The sequence below is a fragment of the Melanostigma gelatinosum genome (genome assembly GCF_949748355.1).
Source record: "Melanostigma gelatinosum genome assembly, chromosome: 21".
Taxonomy (NCBI): domain Eukaryota; kingdom Metazoa; phylum Chordata; class Actinopteri; order Perciformes; family Zoarcidae; genus Melanostigma; species Melanostigma gelatinosum.
The window spans coordinates 17,645,020-17,670,380 of NC_136654.1; the positions used below are offsets into that span (position 1 = coordinate 17,645,020).

General features: G+C 43.7%; 1 protein-coding gene across 3 annotated transcripts in view; it reads left to right on the forward strand.

Moving 5' to 3' along the window:
• The window catches only part of adam12a (ADAM metallopeptidase domain 12a), a 65,469-nt gene that overhangs the window by 11,861 nt on the left and 28,247 nt on the right, over window positions 1–25,361 (forward strand). For all 3 annotated transcript variants that reach the window (XM_079292833.1, XM_079292834.1, XM_079292835.1), the window contains exons 4-6: window positions 18,982–19,060; window positions 23,513–23,589; window positions 24,641–24,827. In XM_079292833.1, coding sequence (XP_079148959.1) covers window positions 18,982–19,060; window positions 23,513–23,589; window positions 24,641–24,827 — 343 coding nt within the window. The remainder of the gene's footprint in view (window positions 1–18,981; window positions 19,061–23,512; window positions 23,590–24,640; window positions 24,828–25,361) is intronic.

Below are 25,361 nucleotides of genomic sequence, written 5' to 3' on the forward strand. Positions count from 1 at the left end.
AAATGGGGGCAGTGGCCGAGTTGTGTGTCACACATCTAGCAGCCAGGCAAAAGGAAGGAGGAAACCCTTCTGTCTCGCACTGCTCGTGCGGGCACGGCAGTGCTCTCCGTGCTTTGGTCGTTTCGTGTGCTGAAACAAAGACTTAAAAGATAGGAACTCTTGAATACATCAGCCAGACATTGATGAAAAGCGACATCTTCCCCCTTCGTCTCCCTCTGTTCATTTGATCTATTGGCATAGCACAGGGGAGAAGGAGGCTTTGTTTGAACACAGCACACACTCCTCGCTCTGTATATTAAGATGCTGTCAACACAGAGTCAGTCAAGGGACTGGCAAGGAGGGGGAACATGATTTGAACGAGAGCAGGTTATCTGAATAGGCACAGTTTGACGGAGCTCTGCATCTGTTCGGAGGGATATTTGTCATCTTTGCATTTTTACACAAGGGCTGACTGTATGTGCGGCCTCGGTCTCAGACAACCTGCGAGTGGAACGTGTTGCTGAGAGGAATGGGATGTGATTGATGGAGCAATATGTTTTCCATCCGGCTCTGCTGCCACACATGAGCAACCAGGAACAAGCAGGAGCTGTCTGTGTGACAGAGAGCAAAAAGGGAGAGGGAAGCAAAGAGAGGATGGGTTTTTATGTCAGAGTCAGCCATTAATCTCACTTGTTTTCAAGACTTAATATATGTAAATTCCACCTGCAGACTGTGGGACAAAGCTTTCAACACCTGCGCACTGCAATTTTCTGGCTTACCTTCTTTGAAAATGTTTTGATAGGAAACCACACTGCAGTCTTTCTGTCGAATAACATTCCTGCTCTGCACAGGTGGGGATTTTGCAAAGCTGACTTGCAGATTGTCAAATTTTCACCAGCCCCATTTATAGCAGGGAAGTATGTTCCCTTACAGTAAAAAAAAAACCCATTTCATCTCTAAAATGGGAACCAAGCTTTGTGGAAAAGCACCTTGCATTCCCATGCATATCCCCCGTTCTCATCCTGCATGGCTGTCATCGGTGTCCAACAGCATTACATGTAAAGTCCACAGTCGAGCTCAAACCCCGGGGCCAAGAGGAACAAACGGAGACGACGGAGAGGTGCAATTTAGGTCTTTCTAATGAGTTTGCGCCCGATGGAAAGACTTTAGTCAAACAAACCTCCATGCATTCCAAACACCAAGCTGTCAGAATTTACTCTCAGCACTTACAGCATGTCTGGATAACGAGGTTTAATTACTGGCAAGGGCAGAATCTGCGGATTCTCACACACTTCTGTGATAAGTCAAAAATAGAAGCTACTTCATACGATGTTTGACAAGACGGATCACAAATAGGACGTGGATTTTGAAGGTGTGTGTTGTTGAGCGGACTTTGCTCTGCGGATCAGTGCGCCCGGGCCACAACTCAACCTGCTGCGCTGACACTAAGTGAGAGTTTTTTTGTCTGAGGCTGCTGGCAGATTGGCTGCATGCCGCTGATGAAATACAGTTGTTCAAACACAGCCGGCATCAGTAGAGAGGCGGAAAACAAAGTGTGGTCCAGAATTAAATGATTTGATTTAAAACCGCCCGGATTTATTTGTGTTTTCTCAGGCCTTTGTTAATAAATAACACTGGCAACCAAACACGAGTTAGCTGTGCTGCACAGCTGAACGCGATTATTTCTGTCGTATTGAGAGCTGAGCTTGCTCGGTTTATGTCTGAACTCCCCTGCGGCGTAATCAAGAGTTAGTCGAGGCCGCCTATCTGGGGTGCATGAAAGGTTTACCGCCAACAGCTTGGAAAGATTACATTTTTTTCATTCAGCCAATTAATTGCAAAACTTAAAAGCCAATCTAGCGATTCAAAACCCACCTCTGGGATGTGTTGCTTTGGCTTGGAGACTGACTGACTGTGAAGGTTACGACTTTGACATTTAAAGGTCTTATGTTTGATCCCTGTTGTAACAATGAACCAAACGTCTAACACTTTCTGTGACGCCCATGTAATGCACTATACACATACTTAAAATGATTTATAATCTACTTATAGCACTTAATAGCATTATGAATGTGTATGAGTGCTTATAACTATAATTATTCAGTGCCATAAGCAGATAATAACACATTATAAGGATGTCAATAATGCATTATATACATGGGCGTCATAGAAAATGTTACCCAGACTTCTTCTTAGAAAGCCCAGTCAATAGCTTTAGGGAATAAATTCGTCCTCAATGAACGACACATTCAATAAAAAGTTTCATGCTCCAATGTGTGACTTGTTCGACTCATTTTAACGTATGGAACTTAGAGGACAAGCTGCAAATATCCGTCAGTTGGTATTTCAATTCTTCTAAAGAATTCAGATGTTCTCATCTTTGAAATTCAGGTGACACCAGCGGCATGCTGAGCTGTCACATCAGTCCACTTATGATAAATCAGTGACTTTAAGAGAGACAGATACTTTCAAAAGAAGCTGTGAACTATTGAGTTCACTCTGTCATTTCTCCTCATAACTGACACTTTATCACACTCCTGTGTGGCATCCTCTCAGTGACAATTTCCATTTAAAAACAACAACAACCACGTAAGCGGTAGCATTGTAACTGCTTCCTTGTCTTGTTGTCTTGTCGTGTTATTACTTTCATTCGATCGGAGGAAATGTGTTTTGTGTCGGATGTGTCTGCTTTTAATAAAGCACTGTTTCTTACGGTGACATTTAGAAAGCCGGGAACATGATGAAAACTGCTCTTGATAGAAACAAAGCTGTGTTTGGGAGCCAACGTGGAGCATTGTTTGCCGTGTCTGCTCTCTGGCATTAAGGACTGCAGAAGCAGGAGATATGGGCGTCAGATATTCCTGCATTTCCGGACACCCTTTGAAAGCAGCCTGTTGTCGGGATGGAAAGGGCGCACACTGCCTCGGGCAACAGGCCGACCGTGCAAACTCCAGCTCCAAATAATGGTTCAAGAGATGTCTGCCTGAAAGATTAAAGCCCCACTCTGTGTGGAAATGCTGCCGTTTTATGCACCCACGCACTGCTATATCGACAAATTCAAAAAAAAAATGTAAGAATATTGATTTGTCATCCAATCACTTTAGATGATCAACCTCAAATGAAAGGTTTTCTTTCGTGTGACTCAGCTATGAACGATGCTTGCCCTTATTTGTAAAAATATGTTTTTGTGTGTATAAAAAACATTCAGACAGGAAGGACACATTCATTGTTGTCATCATCATTTGGGGCCTCATGGAAAACAGTGAACAAAGGACCTGCAAGAGAAGAGCTTTTGCTCTAGACAGGACTCGTTTTAGCTGCCGCTATGCCTTTGTTATCATTAGCGACTGCAGTCCTCTGTGCTTCGAGTTGAATATGTATTGATGCAAGAAAACCAACAGTGCGTGAAGCCCTGAAGTGCATGTTAATATTACAATACTTCTTTAACGAGTAGTTTGATTACAATGCTCAAAGCCAAACGTTTATATCTTAAAATTTGGTGTCAGGAGATGTTGTTAAGAATTAAGGATGTGATCAAAATGTGAGTCAGTTGTCAGTGTGTAAAACTACCTGATTGAACCACAGGTGACTCGTCAATCATCCTGCAGGTTAATAGCTTCAGGTTTCCCCCCAGGAGTAGCTGAGGTATGATGATGCTACCAACATAAAGGTACTGGGCATAAAATGTCCAGCTTTACATGAACCTCAATGCAGTGTTAGCCCGGCACATTTGCTTATGCTCTCCCAAATTTGTGCCATTCCTAGTTTTCCTGACTGGAACGATCAGGTTGTAGATCAGGTGATCACTGTCAGTATGGAACCGTTTCTGGCCGAGCTGTTCGAGCAGCTGCTTTGTGGCTTTGAACGCGAGGCCTCTGGGCATGTCAAGATGAGTCCCAAGCTGAGCAGGCAGCATGCTCTCCATACGTGTTTCCCCTTCTAATCGACCGAGAGGAGGCCTGGGGCTCGTCAGCTGGGTGGAGGATGTTTCTCCCTGTTCATCATGTTGTTTGGCCTCAAGCACAAGGGGCCTGGAGGTTTGGCTATCCATCTTTTGGAGTCTGTGGTGCTGCAAGACAAACAGACACACTTTAATCTGGCCTTTTCCCTGGACAGAGGGCAGGCAGAGGATATGTATCCTGAGTGAAAGGTCGGGCTGCAAACTTCTTCTTCTATCGCTATGGTGTTCGGAAGAACAATAAAAATTCAGCCTGGACGAGATCCAGACACAATTTGTCCCAGTTTGGGTCTCAGGGATGTTATTTAACTCCCTATCTCAGGCTGGACTGCTGCTGGTCTGTGACCTGCTGCTTCTCTCAATGAAGACATCGTCGTGTCTCACTGAAAGCACCGGCAGGAAACACCCTCTCTGGGGGAGCTGGACAAACAGAAGGCTTGAGACGCCACACAAATAACCAACTCTTTCTGGGAAAAAAAGGACATCTCTGGTGACCTCCTTTTGTAGAGTTATTGTCCTCGGCTGCTGAGCCACACACAGATTGTTTCAGGAACGTCAAACCCAATGTGTATCAAATCCTTCCTCTTGTCATCAAGCTGGGAGTGTATCAAGTCCTTCCCCATGTCTGGCCTTCAGTGTTTCAAATGAGTTTATTGCAGAATGTCTGTAATAACTGCTTCAACATGCTCTTTTTTGACTTCCGCATTGTTTCTTAAAGGTAAATATTTGTGTTGATCGACATGATGCTTGACCAATAGAATCACTTTTAGTGGGATTTAGTTGATTAGTATTTTGTTGGGATGCGCATGACTAGATTCTGCCTCTAGATTGGATTCTATGGTTTTCAGTTTTAGATATTTCTTACATTAAGACAGAAATATAAGTTGTGAAACATGCCAAGAATACAAAGAACAAAGCATTACAACTTCACCAATACTTGTGAATTGGGACAAACCCAATTATTGCGATTTTCCTCTTGGTGTCTTAATGTGGTATTTTGGAGGGATTTTTGATATTCTTGTCATCAATTCTCGAAAGGGACATTTTTGTTAAATGTAAATGAAATTAAATTAGAGCATGGTCCTGATTATCTTATCCGAAACACACGTCTGCATCCCCTGCCAGTGCACAGCCAGCTTGTCCTGTGACCAAATTCTCAGAGAAATACAGACACAGTCAGAATGAATCCACCAAAACCACCATCATGAACAGAGATTCACATGTAACTCGGTTATACTGCATGCTTACCGATTCTCATTTATTCCCTCTCTCATGCAGGCAAACATACTCTCTCATCAGCAAAATTCAAACACACACACACACACACACACACACCATATTCTAAACCTCATTTGCAGGAGAAGGATGCGCCGACGTTAACTCTAGCCTTTGTACCGTTCTCGTTACCCTTGCGGCTGCAAGGCCATGATATGCTGTGATTCATTCGTTTCAAAGACGAGCCTTGGAAATGAGCTCGTCTCTGTCCAGAGCCTGTGCCTTTTAACTTCTTCCTTCAAAAGGGACATTTTTTTTAGAAAGGAGCTTTCAAAAGCGGGCTTTTGAATTGCCTTCTTTAGAAGCTCCAATTATTTCCAAGCTGAGAGCAGTAATTAATAAGGTGGACTCGCAACTCCACGTGCCTAATTAATTAGCAGGCACCCAGTAACACTGGAAAGCTCTTAGAACGGCTGGTCCCTTCTTTCAGGATGAAGGAGAGTGAGATGCACTATTTATTGGTCTAGAAGCTTCCCAAACCAACATAACCTTCAAGCTTACCCGTTAAAGGTAAAAGTAGCAATGTGTGACGTGAGAAGCCTTTTTTTTTTCGTCACATAAGAAACCTCGATGTTTCATTTGTTTCCCTACAGACGCGCTTTAAGATATATAAAAATACCAAGTTTTGAATGGTAATTTGTGTCTGATATAGTTTTTCCAATTACAATGTTAAAAATTCGATCTATTCCTTCCATGAATATGTAAATATTCTCATTTCAAAAGTTTAACTTCAGGACATTACTGAAAACGACCTTATTTTAAATGTTTCCACATCACAGCCAGGATTAACCTCCATTTGGTGATGTCACAAAATCATCCGCACGCACCGTAAACACAGATTCAAGGTGAGCGCAGAGAAACTTTACCTCCTCAGCAAAAACAGCCTGCTCGTGTCACATTCTGCACATGCATCAGTCTGCACAGAGAAGGTCAAACCAGTTAATGTCACGATCATTTGAGTAGAGAGGAGACTTTAAGTATTCAACTGAAGAAAGGGAAGATTGAGTATCAGGCTCAAAGACATGTTGCGCAGTGATAATGGTCTTCCTCTCTCCGCTCTGAGCCTTCTACCAGATGGACCGTGGGGGTCTCAGGGCTCCAGCTGGTAGATCTATTCCTCGGCCTCCCTCCCTTCACCACAATGAAGACGGCCAAGTGAAACCTGCTGTAATCAGCGGTTTCTCTCTGGGGGACGAGCCGTCACCAAAGAGCTCACGGAGAGTCCTGAAGATAAAGATGTCCTCGTTGTGCTTTGTGCTTTCGGCCGCGTTGTTGTGCTTGAATGTAATGAATTTGTAATGTGGATGTGTGTATATCATGGATTTCTGCTTCAGTAATCCATCAGGTCAATGCTGAAAGACCTAAATCAAATCAGTAAAATCATGCTTTCCATTTAGGTAATGATGATGATAGCTGATAAGGAAAGGGGGGAGTGGGTTTTGTTTCCACAGCTGGGATCCAAACTTGCATCTTTAGCACCATTAGGCTAAGATCAACCTGTCAGAGGCCATAGCAGCTGAGAGTTACTGCTGTGCAGGTAGTGCTCAGGATTTTAGAAACAAGTGGACTGTTTCTGTTTCATTGACGCCATGACGGCAAACAGAGAGACGAGCAGACAGCCCTCCCCCTGTTTTTCATCTGAGTCATCTTCTAAGAGCCCCGTTCCTGCATTTCTATGAACCCGGTGTGCCAGATGTTGGCGTTGAAAGTAACAATTCAAAGGCTGAACCATAACCCATTTTACTGTACCTGTAAATGCCAGTGCCTATCCGCGTCTTTTAGGATAAGATTGCATTCAAGTTCTGAACAGAGGGGATTTTGAAAGTAGACGAGGCCACGTGTTTCATTTCGAGACCTTTGATGTAACTTCTTTGTAACATTAAATTGAGCATATTGCAAGGCGTTACACGCATGCACGTTTATTGGAGTGTGTTTCAACATATTCCAGAAGGCTGATCGAGTTTAAGTTCCTTTACTTCCAGCTCTCCATCCGTCTTGAGAACAAATACCTTGAATAAGAACATGACCTCATGTTTTATCCATGTCTGCTCTTATTCCACTATACCAGGCAGGAAAGGTACTGTTAAATTGCGCTGTGTGGCATTACTCACCAGCTCAGTATAATAGGGTTTGTTTCGCGTCTCTCTCCAAACCCGATTACACATGTTCATTTTCAAATACAATACAGAATACTGGAATACTCTCGCACCACAACGATGTTGCAGGTGTCAAAGGCCGTCACATGTTGTCATCTATTGGCTGGTTGCGTCACACAGAGCGAAAGTTCCTCGAAGCAGCTTTAAATCGTGTGAATACTGGCTTCCCCACTCACACTGTTGAAGATTTGTGCTTTTAATTCAAGCAGTTTTTAATCCTACAGATAAATGTCCAAAAGTACTTCCTCGTGTTCACTGCTTTGTAAGTATCAACCGAGTACTTTGATTTTAATGGGCTCTGTTTCTATGTCCCGAAACTGGAGAGCACTCTCTTTTAATGTGGCTTTCAATGTGGGTTCGTTTAGTGGTATTGTCATTATTGTGTTGTTGTATTGAGATAAAAACTGTTTTTCGTTTGTTTCCTTTCCCTCACTTCTTGCTATTTCTTTTAAAGTATTTTTATTGTTTATTTCTATTTTTATTGTGAGCACTTTTGGCTGCATCTCTGCATGACATGTGCTGTGTATATGAAGTACAATGAGCAGCTATAAAAGTGGAGCATAAACTCACCCTGCCTGTATCATTTTGACTTGTGTGTGCAAATACATTGTTTTATACTCAAGAAATAAATGTAAGACACATTATTTAAACATGAATGCCAGAAACGATGGCTTTGGAGTCCCAAAGATCATCCATCTTGCAAGGCCCTCTATCTTCATCTTCCTTTCCATTTTATTGTCTGTCTTTCTGTCTTGTTTCTCCCTTTCACCTATTTAAGCGAACGTTCTCCATAAATTGTAGTGAAATCTCATTTTCTCAAGGCTTCGGTGTGCCAAAGGGAATAAACAAAAGCAGCCAAAGATGTTGACCTCTGTGGCTGCTGATCATAAAGATAATCAGTCCAGGCTCACAGTCCTGGCTTCCATCCTCCCTCTGACAGACGGACAAATAGATCTGCCGGAGTTACAGTGTGAGTTAAGCCGGGAGGGAACGCTCGCTCTACTTGTCCTCCATCCTGTTCTGTTCTGTTCTCACACTCCACTGGCCTTCCTATGACCAGCACTCCCTGCGTGTGGGGGGGTCACTGACTGAGCGAAGAAGCCACGCGTGGTCATCAGTCAGACGGTCAGACTTTGGCTGAAGGTTTCAGCTGATCCAGGAGTTTTTTTCCCCCCGCCTTCTGTAGCCCTATGCAATGCTCACGCAGAGCACTGTCCTTGTGAAAAATGAATGCTGGATGGAAAGAAAAAACAGCATCCGCTCCAGCTGACTACCACAGCAAAAAGCCCCAGCTGCAGTTGCCTTCTTGCCCTCAAAGGTAACATCTCTGCTAATGAACCTCATCCATTTTTCCTTTTGTGTTCCTGCTTTTGACTCGCTTAAAACTTGAAATCCGAGTGGGAAACCTGTGTAGGAGTTAGAGTTCAGATGCCTCTTTCATCACTAAATTTAGCTTTGTGATAAAAGGAAATGGTGCGGAGAATGTCTGGGATGTGGAGCACGGGAGTCTTCCCCTGTCTCCATGTCATGCAGAAAGCAGATGCTTTTGGTTTCCCATCCCACTCACCATTAAGGCGATGTGTCTGAGGCCCTACGGTGCAGAGAGATGGACACACAGGGAGTAGACGGAGGCAGGGGGAGGATGTGTGATGACTGGATTGGAGGTTTTCTGGTGTTTTTGCTTTGTCAGATGAGGTGTGAAAGCAGTCCTCCTTCTCCTCGGTCTACCTGTCTATGTCTCTCTCTCTCCTCATATATTTTCCTGCCATCAGCAACTTCTAATGATCCCCTGTTGGGGTATGGGACACAGCAGGGTCTCCTTTAGTTGGCTCCACATATTCCTTCTCACTCACTCTCACCTAATCCCTCCAGCACTGGGGACAGGCCTGAGCTGCCAACAACAATAGGAGCTGCCAGGGTTTGATAAAGAGGCTGTGGAGTGCTTCGGGGTGCAGGGACCCCGTGGAATCGAGGCCTGGGTCACATGACACGGATGACTCAAAATCATCCGCAGACTTTCCGAAGTGGAAGGGGTCACGGGCAGGCTGCAAATTCTCGGAGGGGTTCAGCAGGAAACTGCATTTGTTGACACACGAGATGAGAGAAAAGCTATCGGTAGTCCTTGCAAAACAACAAGGCATGCAATAAGTCGGCAGAAGTAGATTTCGATTCTACAGGATTCTACAATCCTGGCCATGGCTCCGGTCTGGCAATAGATTTCGTTGAAAATGCAGATGAAAATGAATAGATGGACAACCACAGTGCACCTTTTCTTTATGCCCGATGGGTCATCGATGACGTAAAAAAAAAATGCACGAGCCCCAGATGTGGGCTCCATCTGCACGCTCTGATGTACGATGTGATGCTTACAAACTGTTTGTAAGCAATCTCTTCGAGAAAGCCAATAATGTTCCGCTTCCTCGGCGCGTCGGCTGAACAACAAGAGCTATAGTCCTGCCAGGGATCAATGGAGCGCGGGTGATCGATGAGCCAGTTGTGCATTACTGGTAAATGAATCGCCAACTTCAGAAACGGGGTAAAATGATGTTGAGAGGCGATTGAAAGAAGCATGACATAACAGAATCTTTTGTCATTCACAGCAAAAAAAACGGCTTCAATGAAAGCTGATAGAAATGGAAAGGTTTGGGAAAAGTACTGTATTGCTTAATTAGCTGGACATTTTAATTCTTAGTACAGACCACACCTGTTGCAAACGCATGAGGATTCTGACCTTGCGCTTCAGTTCATTTCTCTTTCAATTATTTAAGTTGTTTTGGTTCTGTCTCCTCCATCTTTCATCTCGTTGCCTTCGTCTCCTGTCAATCATCTCCTGAAAGAACACAGGGCCAGGGTGCATAATAAAAAGCAGGTTTTTGCTAGAAAGAGGGAGGACTTCTCCCTCACTGACACAATCAGAGAGGTGAACGACATGAAGGGAGGGAGAGTCAATTTGTATTCATTCCTTAATTGTTTGATTTCCCCGAGGGCAACCATAGGGGGTAGAAGGGCAGGAAAAGCGTGGGTTGAGGGCGCACAACAGACAGATTTAATTCATTGAAATGCTGTTTTTTTGTTTTAATGCGCATTTCCCTAGCCGCTCATTAATTCAAGCACGAGGTTGCAATGAATATAGATGCACGGGCTTCGGGTCTTGGGCCAGTTCTTTGCAAACCATTGGAATTAAAGACAGCTCAAAGCTGTTTATTAGCACGAGCCGTCCTGAAAATGACTTTGCATTCAGCCCTTCCTCGGTACATCCTGCCGTCGTCGGGCTTTATGATGATCAGACAGAGGAGATATGATGCATTGCTTTGAGGATGCACGCAAAGCTTATTGTTTCCACTTGGAACGAATCAACAGAGAGGAATATGGATTCAATTCAGTCAATTTCCATCTGCTTTCAATATTTCCTGATTTTGCTACAGGCTAGAAGACATTAATATCAAAGTGAGGAATCTATATCTCTGGGATTTCTGTCTCCACCCCAATTCAGTGGGGGTTTGTGGGGCCCAGGATACTGTAAGAAAAAAAACAACATTGAAAGTCCGCATCTCTTTCTAGAAACTGTGTCCTCATTGCTCACAGACCTCTCTGCCTATGTTGTTGTAGTTCAAGTACAAAATGTTCTGTGAGCTGGCCTTTTACTATTTAGTTTCAGACTGTGCAGAATACTTCAGGAAAGCATTACAGTTCTCTATGCCTTCCTGATTTTCCTATGTGGGATGAACTGAGGGGTTGAATAAGTCGTTTAGGAAATCAGGCGGGGAGTGTTGTGGTTTGCTGATAGTGTTGAAAGAAAAGAACGTGTTGCATGATATATAAGCCATGAGCCTGATGCGTGTGGAGCACAAACACAATCCCCGTTGTGGAAACGCCACATGCAGCGATGCCCCGCATGTGTACGAGCACACACACACACACACACACACGCTCCCACGCAGACGCGCCTAAATCAAGCCGAGCTACCGGCACATTGGGTGATTCCTGCACACAAGCGGGGTCACACTCTCTCTCTCTCCCACACCCCCGCACGCTGACACACAACCGGAGCTCGTCCTGAGGGAGATGAAGAGGCAGAGCACAGAGCGGCAGAAGCCCCGGGGGCAGGTAGGAGTAGAAAGCAGGATGAAGGATCTCCCCTCCAGTGATCCACAGCAACAAAGGCCATTTGAGAGACTGCTGCTTTGACGACAAACTGCCAAGTTTTCGCAGCTTTTATTTGTTTTCCCACAATTTCGATTTAATGGTTGTCACTTGTCTAATTGCGAGCATAAGACATATTTCAGCTTGGTATTCCACGTGCCCTGAAGTGGAGCGTTTAGAGTTCACACTGTGCCAATCAACTGCCTTTGATAAGTCACATGTGATAACTTTCCCCTCGCCCTCGGGGATCGTGACATCATGAGCAGTAAAGTGATATTAATGTCTTTTTAGTGGAAGTGAAGGAGACCATGGCTGAGCAGGTGATGATTCGCAAAGAAAGAACAGAGGGAGCGGACATTATGTGGAAAAACATCTGACTCAAAGTTGCACTTCGCTTGCAGTTATTCTGCTTGAGACTGTTTGCAGTTCTGTTTTTGTGACTCTAACAACACGCCCTCGAGATAAGTCGTAAAAGCCAGACATCTAGAGAGAAGTTAAACAAATGTGGCTTTTTATCATTTCATCAAGCTTTCATTGTGCTTCTAAGGCTGGAATGGCTGGACTATGTGTCACTCTATGCTGAACTGCGGTGCAGAAAGAGACTAAATGTTCCAATAACGTGGTGAGGCAGCAAGCATGTGACACCAGATGCGAACAAAAAGAAAACAAGTCCTCATACCTAAATGACACAGAGCGCTTCCTGGTTCCCCCCCCCCCCACTATGGTTGGTGTTGTTAAGTTAAAGCAAGTGAATCTGCTGGGTTGAGATTGTGGTTGTGGTTATCGTCCACTCTCACCCTCCTGCCTCAGAGCTTTTGTGGTGGTATTACGCTATCACGCCACTTCCACCTTTTCTGCTTAAAGACTCATTATTCTCCCAACCGCAAGAGCTCGCGTGATGGGAGAGCATAAACATAAGCTCGTCTAACAACAAACAACCAAATGCTGTTGTTTTTCTGGCGCGGGCAGGCTTTGGATTTGTATTCGTGGAGATGTGGGGTTACTAACAGCTCCTCTCTGGTTCCTCTGGGCTTTCTCTCTTTCTTGGTCCACTGATCATCCTACTTGTATGTACACACTGAGCCTTTTGGGCTGCATAGCTGTTGTAGTGGTGATGATCCAAATGTAAAGATGTCTTCCGGAATATGAGGTACTTCATACAAGTCGGTTTTATTTCAAAATGTACGACAGCTGGCCTTTTGATTAGTGGACTGACTCGGGTGTACTTTTTGTACTTGAAGAAATTGAAACACGACATAATCTCTTTGTTTTTTAATAGTGACTAACACACCTGTGTAGCTCAGTAAATACTGCATCATTATCCTCACACTTAATCAAATATTGGTGTTTCAATTCTGTCCTAATTCCAGTTATCCTATCCATTGTTGGGGGTGGCATTCATCATGCAGTCTCTCTAATTGGGATCCTGTGGAGTCATCCGTCACGCAGACGTTGCACAGAGATGACACTTCATTGATTTCACGGGGCATGCCTGGGCGTAACCACATCAATCTCTAGGTGACAGTCGCTGCAATAATTGCGTGCCACTGCTACTAACGGCTATTCTGTTTGACCATCACTGACCAATTAACCGCCCGCGGGATGCCACACAGGGGCAAAGAGTCGTAATGAGGCTGTTGTGATAAGATGAAACCGGGATAAAGACCAACCTGCTTTCTCTGCGTAAAACAAATATGAGAAGCTTTCATTTTCAACACAGTCGGACCCACTTTTTTTTTGGTGTTTCTGACCTGTTGTGCAGTGCTGGTCTTGCAGCCAGAGGCGCCACCGAGCTGCGAGTTAGCTCGCTACCGAACATGGCATCCGATATGCGAATAAAGTCAAAACCGTCTGCCTTGACTTTTTCTGCTCTTTTTCCCCCCCTTCCCCTTCCTCCCTCCTCCTAGAGCAGAAATCATTGGATGGCATGCTCTAACGGCTCTGTTCATGACATGCTTCGTGAAGACTGGGAGTTGCATTGAGCTCAGGGTAAGCTTCTCTGCTCTACTTGGCACTGGCCTGCAACACTGCCTGATGTCAGACAGATCACAGCCAGGACGACTGGCCCTCTTCCCTTGCGCCTGGAAAAAGAATGTTACTAAGACTGAGACAAGGTTTTTTTGGCCTGGAGGGGGTTTGCACTGTTGTAGGTTTTCATGCACATGCTTTTTTTCCACACGGAGCTGGGCACTTGCCACATGAAAAGCAAAGGGACATTATTACTACCACATTGCCTCACGGGTCTCTCCGATTAAATGTAATGTACTAATTGGAGCTCCTAGATTAGGTTGCACAATAAAAGTAATGTCTTTGATGATGATTTCATCTGCTCTAAATGTTTGTATTGACATATGTTCTAAATACGTTTCCATTACAGAGCAGAGCTTACAAGTGCAAGAGAGCTTCTTGCCCTGGAGAGGCCGAACGCTCAGCTTCTCATTTATCACAGTTAACTGCAGGATTTGTCCAGAAGTCCCTGATTAGGTTGTCTGAGTTTAATGAGACATGTCGGAGACCGTGACTGGGAAATCGCCGCACATTGATCCAACTTGTATTTCAACAACAGCAATGACGGCCGTGGTGTCAATGTAGTGGTCGTAGCAAGTCAATTAAGAATATTCACTTTATGTACTCCAGAAATGGAAGTTAATGTACTTATAATACTTCCATTATCGTCACTGATTGTGCAAGCGCCAACCTTTCCTTTGTTTAGTTGTACTCATAGCCTGGTTGGATACTTTATCAAGAAAAGGGAGAGTCCCGCAGAGCGTGAAGTTGAAAACCCATTTGTGACTGTTGACTGAAAAATATGCTCCTTTATATTCCGCCGAATAGAACAGATCCGGGATTCCTACAGCATGGGCAAGCTGTTTTGCAGGAAATGCTGTCTTTCTCACCATAAAGTTTTCCCTTCTCCTCCTGGCCTGTCACATAATCAATTCGACGTTTTGTTGTTCCTCCGAGATTTGTTTGAAAGTGTCCCGGGCTGTATATGGGCTAGTATAAACTGCCCTCTCCCCCCTCTGAGAATGTGTCTTTACGGCCGATACGTCACTTCGGCTCAGCTCTCAATATGCCTGTATGCTTTGGTGTTTTTGTTATTGCAGTAATCACATCACAAGCCCTCAGTACCAGACGCAGACGACGAGGTGTACAATGGTTTGTCACTGTAACATTAGCATGTAGACATTAGCACGTAAAAGCTGTTGGTACGCTGTAAAGGACCTTTCTTTCTCGGTCATATGCAGCACTCACCTACAAATGAGACCTCCCATTTGCTGTTGATTGATGATGCATTAATTCCAATTCATCAAGCCTGTTGCAATTAGCATATCTCACACACCGCAACATTAGCTTTACAAACATAAAAGCAGAGCAAACACTCACGATCAAGACCACGTGTAAAAGAAGAACGGAATTTGTTTTCCGAGGTCGGGCGCAGTTGCATTTTCTCAATTAGAACGTTCACAACAGTGTTTGAATAGCAAGCCTCGAACATTCATTTCTGTGTGTGAATATATTCCATTTACCGGTAGATGAGGCGGTGCGTAAATCCCGGTGTTATTTCCCTGTACAAAGACAGACAGCAGAGGCTGACAATGTTGAACAGAGATACAACGGAAACAATATGAAAATGTTGTGCAGGAAGAACAGAGGTGGCATTTAGTAGCTGCATGGCATTCAGGATTAGCTTGAAGTGACTTCATTGTCTTTCTGTCTGCGTTGTCAAATGTACTGAGAGGCAAATCTGACTCCTTCCCCCAACTTAATGTATTCTCTTTCAAAAAAGGTATTTTGTCCTTTTCAGCCTGGAGACAGCATGACAAGACATAAACATGGCTGTAATTATAGGTATTGTGTCTGTCTAAGAGATGCAGAGAAGTTACCAAATATTTATCTTTCAAAGTTTTATGACAAGTTCACTCGGCAGTAGCTCAAATCTCAGAGATTTTTACCTCCTGTTGTGTCACACTTGCAGTCATTCCGTTTTCTGTGTGGTTGTTTTGGGTGTCAGGCTGCCTGCACTCGGGACAGGTTCTGTGGCGTTAACAGCCAGAACGTGGCATCTTCCCGTTTACCCTTGGTGCCTCTCCTCCAAGCAGACTCCCTGTCAGTCAGATGGAGCCCTGCAGGAGGCCTGTCCCATGGGTAATGCAATTTAAATGGGGGGCGCGACCCTCCCTTCCCCAACGCCTCATTAACCTCCCACTGATTGATAGACATTGCGCTGCTGCTGCTTGTTGCGGCTTGTAGAATTAGAAATATGGTCCAGGTTGCTGGCAGTTCATTGTGCGGCTGGGGTAAGTTGAACCTACAGGTGCTGTCGGCTTGGTTTTCTGAATGTGTATCTATGTTTGGTATATGGTACCACTGTAATGTGTGTAGTGTAGAATGCAACTCTGTTTCCAGGAAACACTCCACTCTTGGCACCTGTTATGACCGAAGCTATGACACACTGAGGTGTGTTTCTTGGTTCCATGTTGCAGACCCACTAAGGTGTGTTTCTTGGTTCCATGTTGCAGACCCACGAAGGTGTGTTTCTTGGTTCCATGTTGCAGACCCACTAAGGTGTGTTTCTTGGTTCCATGTTGCAGACCCACTAAGGTATGTTTCTTGGTTCCATGTTGCAGACCCACGAAGGTGTGTTTCTTGGTTCCATGTTGCAGACCCACTAAGGTGTGTTTCTTGGTTCCATGTGGCAGACCCACTAAGGTGTGTTTCTTGGTTCCATGTTGCAGACCCACTAAGGTGTGTTTCTTGGTTCCATGTTGCAGACCCACTAAGGTGTGTTTCTTGGTTCCATGTTGCAGACCCACTAAGGTGTGTTTCTTGGTTCCATGTTGCAGACCCACTAAGGTGTGGCTTCTTGGTTCCATGTTGCAGACCCACTAAGGTGTGTTTCTTGGTTCCATGTTTCAGACCCACTAAGGCGTGGCTTCTTGGTTCCATGTTGCAGACCCACTAAGGTGTGTTTCTTGGTTCCATGTTGCAGACCCACTAAGGTGTGTTTCTTGGTTCCATGTTGCAGACCCACTAAGGTGTGCATCTTGGTTCCATGTTGCAGACCCACTAAGGTGTGTTTCTTGGTTCCATGTTGCAGACCCACTAAGGTGTGCATCTTGGTTCCATGTTGCAGACCCACTAAGGTGTGGCTTCTTGGTTCCATGTTGCAGACCCACTAAGGTGTGGCTTCTTGGTTCCATGTTGCAGACCCACTAAGGTGTGTTTCTTGGTTCCATGTTGCAGACCCACTAAGGTGTGTTTCTTGGTTCCATGTTGCAGACCCACTAAGGTGTGGCTTCTTGGTTCCATGTTGCAGACCCACTAAGGTGTGTTTCTTGGTTCCATGTGGCAGACCCACTAAGGTGTGTTTCTTGGTTCCATGTTGCATACCCACTAAGGTGTGTTTCTTGGTTCCATGTGGCAGACCCACTAAGGTGTGTTTCTTGGTTCCATGTGGCAGACCCACTAAGGTGTGTTTCTTGGTTCCATGTTGCAGACCCACTAAGGTGGTTTCTTGGTTCCATGTTGCAGACCCACTAAGGTGTGTTTCTTGGTTCCATGTTGCAGACCCACTAAAGTGTGTTTCTTGGTTCCATGTTGCAGACCCACTAAGGTGTGGCTTCTTGGTTCCATGTTGCAGACCCACTAAGGTGTGTTTCTTGGTTCCATGTTGCAGACCCACTAAGGTGTGGCTTCTTGGTTCCATGTTGCAGACCCACAAAGGTGTGGCTTCTTGGTTACATGTTGCAGACCCACTAAGGTGTGTTTCTTGGTTCCATGTTGCAGACCCACGAAGGTGTGGCTTCTTGGTTCCATGTTGCAGACCCACTAAGGTGTGTTTCTTGGTTCCATGTTGCAGACCCACTAAGGTGTGTTTCTTGGTTCCATGTTGCAGACCCACGAAGGTGTGGCTTCTTGGTTACATGTTGCAGACCCACTAAGGTGTGTTTCTTGGTTCCATGTTGCAGACCCACTAAGGTGTGGCTTCTTGGTTCCGTGTTGCAAACACATGGGTGCTTTTATACCCACACTCTCCCAGAGTGTGAAAGGCAGGCAGCGAGGCTGACACATACACAATCACCACACTGGACTGTCTGTTGTGGGCAGATGTTGAGGTTGTGCGTCCGACCGAGAGCGCAGACCTCATTAAGACTGCAGAAACAGATCATTTTATTTGGCTTGCTCTACTCCTTGGCCTCGCTTTGATCCGATGATTATTACCAGCTCTTTGGCTCAGCAGAGGAGTAGAGGGCGGGGAAGCATTGTGTCTCATGCTGACAGCTCCCAAACAAAATAACCCCCCTCCCCAGGTTGTTACAGCTGACACTCCCAGCTGGGTTGTCAGCAGTGAGGTCAGTAAGAGAATCCAGCTGCCTGCTGAGGTTTGTTCCTCTACTGTGGATGAGCACAAGCCAGCCATCTGCTGGCATCCTGTAGTGTAATACTGTGCATGCGCTCGCTTCATGTACAATACATGGACAGTCCCATTTATACTCTTGAGAGCGTCCTTCCCTTCACGAGTGTCCAGTAACCTCGGTAAGTGACGAGAAGGGCAGCCATCATTGTAGCAGGGCTGTGACAGTAAAGATTGATCTTGCAATGACGGGGCAGAATTAGTTCAGCGGTTATGAGGTTTACCAAAAATCGAATAATAAATGACCCTCCTATAGGCTATAGCAGCTGTAGACTTGGCTATAAAACCATTGCAATGGCATGATGATCGTAGCATAATTCACTCGTATGCTGTTTGTTCAGTATGTTTCTTCAAAACATGATAAAGTAGTGTAACGATTGTGAGTGACACTGCCATGAATGCATGCCCTATGGGGACAAAATATTGAGGGTTAATTCTTGACCATGGAAACAGTAGGTTGGTAAAAAACACAACAACTTCAAGAAGTAGAAGTAGAAGAAGAAGAAGAAGAAGAAGAAGAAGAAGAAGAAGAAGAAGAAGAAGAAGAAGAAGAAGAAGAAGAAGAAGAAGGAAGCAGTGCAACATGTCTCTGTTTGCCTGCAGCAGAGGTTAACTTGATTTATTGGGCTTTCTAGATTAAAAACTGTAAAAGGATCATTCGGTCACCTCAGAGAATCTCTTCATAGTGTTATTGATTTCTTCACTGTTTTCCCGTCAACAAAATGATCAGATCTCACGATCTGCAATGTGTAAGCTAATTACTGTTCTACCGTATCACATAGAATGAGTTATGGATTGATATTGAATGCTTTTTTCATGGTGCATGCATGTGGTGTGAAAGTGGCTTGATAGAAAATGCCACACCAGTCGTCTTTCTTGATGCCTGCAGCTGCTCAATTCAATTTGTACTCTTCTAAAGCATGGCTACAGTTTAAATCCCATCACACTGTTTATCTTCCATAGTCTGGCTTAAGACACTGTGATTGATTTTTCAGGATGAAGCCCCTTAGGATCACTTCTGAGCGTTTGTTGTCTTTGTTTATTCTTTCTAGGGGGCTGTTTGCAAGTAACTATATAGAAACCCATTACCTGGAAGATGGAATTGCGGTCACAGGCTCTCACAACTTCACGGTATGTTAACAACCTTTTATTATTTTTATTATTAAGGCTGACACAATTCTTCATCACGCACCCGACAGCGCTCAGGAATGTTGGGCTTCTGTGGAGCTTTTCTTGTTGTCGGGTTCTGCTTCATTGTGCTTCTTCTTGTTTGATGTCATCTATTGACCCAACTGCGACATCAATTGGGTCAGTTGATGTCGCAGTTAGACCCGCTTTTAAACCGCCTATAGAAGGGGGTCATCGTGCACACAAAGAATCCTGGATAGGTGAGCGGGCCCATTCTTTTCCAGCAGTTTCATTTTTGATGAAATAAAGGGCGGACACAGGTCAGAGAACAGACTCAGTTTCAGGGAACGGCTCAAGTCTTTTTTATATTGGATGAATTTCAGACTGTCCCAAACAATGGCTTGCAACACGGGTCTGCAAGAAAATATTAAACGAGTGAACATCTAAGTGCCCTTCAGACGTCACACTGACTGTGAAATATTCGGCACCTTTAGTCCCATTCATGAGCCTTGTACTTGTTAAATTAAGATTGTGCTTTTATCGAAACTACATCTGTTATTAAGTCTCGTGAATGAATTTTCACTCATTTTGACTTAGGGTCTTTAATGTTGTTGTTTTTAACTTCATAACTTACAAACATATCTTCTTCTTTTTTTGCAGTTCATGAGTTAATTACTTCATTACACTCGATTATACTGAGTGTTTTCCAACCATGCAAGGTTAGGGTTTTGTCTTCTTGTGATGAGCTCCAGTTTTGTGATTAATATTTCTCATCTTCATTAAAGCTTGTTTCTTTTTTCCAGAGCAAAATATGTTCTGCTTTTAAATATAATGGGTCTTTGAAAACATCTTCCACGGATCCATAAATATCCCTTTAAGGATTTTTTCATTCCTTAGAAACAGCAAGACTATAAGGAAAGTATGAGGGTGTACTGTGCTGAGTATGATAACAGTTCAGTATGCCTCAAAGCCTCCACCTGCTTGCTTGATTAGATCATCTGCAGTTTGGAAAGCAATTAAACGTCTAACTTATGTTCAGATACCCGGTAAGCATAATAATAGACATCCTGTGAGGTCTGTGTACTAAATGCCTGGCCTACTTATGCTGAAATCCATAAAAGAGGAGATTAATGTAATTCAATAAAGGCCAGCCCACGCAGTGAATTTAACAATATTTTCCTCTTGAGACTGCGGCGAGACCAGAGCTGGCCCATCATTGGCTGGGCTCGGTCAGCTCGTCTGAATTGCTGCCATTCCAAAGCATAGAGACAATGCAAGAGTTGCAGCGGGTCAGCTCAGGACAGACTCCGAAGACACTGAGAGGCCGGACGACATGAATGGTGGTAAGATGAATGACGTGATGGGTTTAGGGCTTCTGCACCTGGTTTGTTTTCATTAAGATTCATAAGATTCATTGATCTTGAGAATATTTGAGGAGTATGGAAAATATGCCATCACAATCTCCCAGAGCCTTCAGCTTGTTTTGTTTGATGAACAGCCCAAAATATTCAAATTCAAATGATGTAAAATCGAGGAATCACCCGTGCTTGGCTAAATAAAAGAGCAAACAGCTAGTGCTGCATTGAGTTACATTATGATGGGTTTGTGCTCTATTCAGTAAAAATGACAATTGGGCTAAGGTAAATTATAACATTATTATGAGTTCATATTCTTGTAAGATGTAGTTTTTCGCAAGAAAGCTGAATAAATGCAGTTTGAAGAGATGTTTACTTACGCAGCAATATAAAATAGATATTAGAGGGAATTGGTATCTGTTTAACTTCAATCAGTAGCTATAAGCAGCTTATAATACATCATTAAAACTTGACAAGAATTTTTTTTAATCGAATCAAATATTTAATCCGCAAAAATGTAGTTCTTAATAATTTTAATTGTCAGTTTTTATGCAAATCACCACTGTAGATGACAACAACAGGGTAACAGGATAACACTTCATTCAGGAAACTTGAAATTGCATTTCGGGAAGGTTTCCGGAAAGTGGTGAAAAAAGTTTGTCTGGAGCCTTGAAACCTGGAGGATGACATTGCACTTAAATAAACTAAATTGGTTTAGTTCTGCCAGATAATACTATTGTGTGCAATTCAAGCAATACAAATATTGATTTTTCTGAAAAGGAAACCAATGTTCAGTCTTATTTTCTCTTTTACTATTGCTCCTTAAAAAAGCAAACGCATTTGTTATGGGATTGATCGATGGAGTAATTGGGAGGATACTAAAACAATTGGTCGCTGCAGCCCTACGAAGAAATCCTTCTGCACTCCATGAAGTGGTGGATTAAAACCTGAATGCATGGACCAAAGGATCACTGCCGGTAACCTTTCAACCTCCATCCCTCCTCTCATTCCTCTCTCATGACCACAGCTCTTCATGGGAGGGTCTTTTTTTTTTTTTAACTGGAAACGGCCAGATCTTTCGAGACTGATCCCGAGTTAATTTATTTGTCCTGCCGGCTGGAGGAGACTCCCTCTGTCCGTTTTACGTACGCTCCCTTTCTCTCTAAGTACCATGTGCTGTAACAAAAGCCATCTACTGGGAATATCAATCACCAGCATGGATATTAAAGAGTTAACTTAGAATAATAAATGCACAAACAATGTAATGTTCACACCCAGGGTTGCCTCCCACTATAATCTGGGTATTAGCTATTAATCTTTCTTATCCCAGATATGAAGACGTAAGCACTTTCCGCTCTCATTTCTCTCTGCAGAAACCTGAGAAACAAAAAGTCTATTCATATCCCCTATATCCATGCATCACAGTCATGATCTCATCAAAGAAACATGAGGTGGTAGCATTAACTCAGCGCACTAAATCCAGCCCTGCTCCTCCTCGCCACACTACAATTTCATATTTCATGTAATGGGCTGTCCTTTCTTTGCACCTTTTTACCTCGACATGATGGATAGTTCTCTTTCAGTACACCTCTAGGTGGAGATATAAAGTGGCCAAACACAGAAAGGCTTCTTGAATGCCCTCTGAATAAGATGTCGTGTTTTGGGCAGCAGCTTTGGCTTCCATTATTTAACCTTGTCTCCAAAGAATTCTATTTATATGCTGTGCAACTGTTTTTTGCCAAAATACGTTTTGGGTGAAATGTAAGTGCTGCAAGGATTGTAAGTATTTTTTTCCCAGTTCTGTTTATTTGTATTGTTCGTATGTAAACATTATCATATTCTGGATTTTTCATTTTGAATCTGGCTCCAAATTGTTAAAATGTCGACACACATCTCATATCAAATCTTTTATCAAATCAGATACAAACAGCAGAAACAAAATGAACAGGTGTTCAATATGTACTATGACGAATAATGTTCACATTTTGTTCTTTTAATATTAACTCTTGTTCTTTGTAAGTTGTCAATGGATTTTTGTGGCCCTTTGGAAGCAGCAGAACACATGTATTACCGCTGTATAAAGTCGTTATGTATTTGCAAACAATTGTTCATCAGATAGTCACGAACTTCTAGCTGCTGTTGAGCTGCTATGGCTGGAATTGGCGCTGGTAAGAGCAGTTACAAGTTGCCGGACCAAAAAAAAACAACAACTGAAACCTGAACCTGATAATTACCTCTGCCATGTCCGTTTATTTTGTTTGTCAGCAGGATTCCGGGAAAAAACTATTTTTATTGCCCGATTTTCGTGTAATTTGGAGGAAGGGTGTAGCATGACGCAAGGAAGAACCCATTACATTTTGGAGCAGATCTGAAGGGATTTCTTAAGGATTCAATTAGTGGATTCAATACTAAATCCAGATTGCCGATAAATGCTTACTTGGGAGGTAAGACTGAAAGAAAGTCTATTCACGCCCTAGCTGGCGTCAGAAGTGAGATTTTCATAGTTTTATTGCAGAATTATTGTGAAGAATTTCTGGGATGCAAGATCAAGCAAGGATCCCCTTTAGCACCATGAAACTCACTGAAAGTCAGCCTCTCAAAGTTGAAGGAAGCCGGACTTTAAAATTTACTGCCTGGAAAACTCACATTTCCTTGTTTTCCAGAACAGGGTGGCGGGCAGCGGGGCCGTTGGTTAGACCTCACCTGAGCGAGGCCGTCTAACTCAGAAGGGCTGTTCTCACTCTAAACCAGACGCTTCCTCCCCGCCCTCTCGCTGCCAGGCCTGGTTCAATAAACACCGGCTTTAATTCGCTTTCGTTGCTCAATGCTGCAGCTTGACAGGTGGTCCATGAAAGCGGGTACCTGTGAATGCAGCAGCGCGCACCGATTTCAGCTATCATCCAGCTGCGGTGATGAGCATGAATGGCTGCTGCTAACTCTGCAAAAGACGATTACCCCCAGAGTTAACTTGCTCGTATTTCACAGTGATCGGCTGGGACGTCTGTTGTTGAAGTGTGCTTAAAAACCTGAAGTTATTGTCGCACTATCCCTCTTGTCTTGAACTTTAAATACTGAGGTCTTTTTCTCTGTGCTCACACAGGCAAACTGCTATTACCACGGTGAGGTGGAGGGTCACGTCAACTCGGACGTCAGCCTCAGTACTTGTGCTGGTATCAAGTAAGTGTGTCAGACACCTTTTTATTTCCTAAAGCAAACGTTAGCCATAGCTGCACCGCACGCTTTGTAAGTGATTATCACTGGCGGGACCATCTCTGGTGCTCTCTCTCACCTTAACCTCCAAATAAATTGGTTCAGGTAATGTGGCTAAATTGTTGGCAGGTTTACATCCTCTCTGATCAATTATTTTGGTGAGCACAATGTCATCAAAACTATTAAAACGGTCATCAAAGCTATGAACGTCAGATCCAGGTTGTAATAAGCAAGAATTATCCTTATCGTCTGACTTGAGGCCACGTGTAAGTCTCAAGTGTGCAGCTCTGAGGAATGGCGTGTCAACAGACCTCAGTAAGTCATGAATTTTGCGATATTGATAGGTTAAGATGACACCTTGTATATACTGTTTAAAAGCAGTGAACTTGACTTATTGTAAGGCTTCAGACAGGTATGGCATTTTAGTGTTTTGCAGATGTCACACAGGGGTAATGATTGCAGTGATATCATTGGACACCATCAGGAATGTTTTCACAAACGAGCCAAGCGACGACACCCTCTGCAGACCCAATGGCCTGATCGTGAAGCCCTTGCTGTTGCGCTTGGTCCTTAATATTTATTTGTGTCGCACAGAACTCTGTTTGACGGAGAGCTACACATTGTCTGGCTCAACGAGACAATTTGTTCTCGGTTTGAGTTGGCAGAGTGCTCAGGCTTTTGGGGAGGGGGGGGGGGGTTAGTGTGAGTTAATGTGGTTGTGAATATTGTGCAAGGTTTGAGAGAATCTGACATTTTATCCAGACTCACTGTTAAAAAAAAACCTGAGAAAAAGTTAACAAATGGGAAACAATGGTAAAACAAAGAGACGCTGCTCTTTAGTGCACTCATCACAATGATGTATCAGCTTTTGCGGTTATGTTAGGATGTCACGCATGAGTCAGGATCCCTTTTGTTTCAGCCAGGTCTCATATGTTTCCGTGCAATTCCAGTATTTGAATTCTGACAAAATGAATAGAATATGACGAGGCATGTTGTCGAACCTTTCCTCTCTCTGCAGGGGTTTCATAACTCTTGAAGGCAAATCCTACGTACTGGAACCATCTGCTGATCACTCCGATGGGACTCACTGGATCTACACAGCGGAACACCTCAATTTTGCCTCTGGCACCTGTGGCCATGATTTCAACATATCCTACCCCATTGAACATGCAGACAGCAGTCCGTTCAGGGCTTTCGGCACAAGGGTAAGGATCATTAAACTGTCTGTACTCGCGGTGTGATTTGAAAGAGAAGTGTCTATCTTCAAGACCTTCTTCTTCGCTCTCTTTTTTCAAGTATTCTTCCGCATTTTATGCTTTCATTACTGAGTTGAGAGTCGAGATGACAAGGGGTGGGAGAGACGCTTCAAAGGATCCCACCAGGGCGCCCCCTGTCTTTCTTTGTCAAACACATCAACAAAGTTTGCTTCTCGGAAGAAACATTCAGGTAGTACAAAGACAAATAGACATTTCAAATGCCTTTACTGTAAGACGTTCAGCCACTTTTGGTTTTTTGAATGAATACTTTACATTCCAAGTTTGGTGGCAGACGGTGGCGCTGATTGCACACAGAGTAGTGCTGAGATGTTGGATGTTACAGTGACTGTGCAAATGCAGTTTCCACCATTCTTAGTGCAGACAGTTTATTGTATTCAGATTGTATGCATATTGGATGCATATGGTGGTGTGTTCTACTCTGACATCCTAAAATCTGATTTAAAAAAAACATTGCCTTGCTCA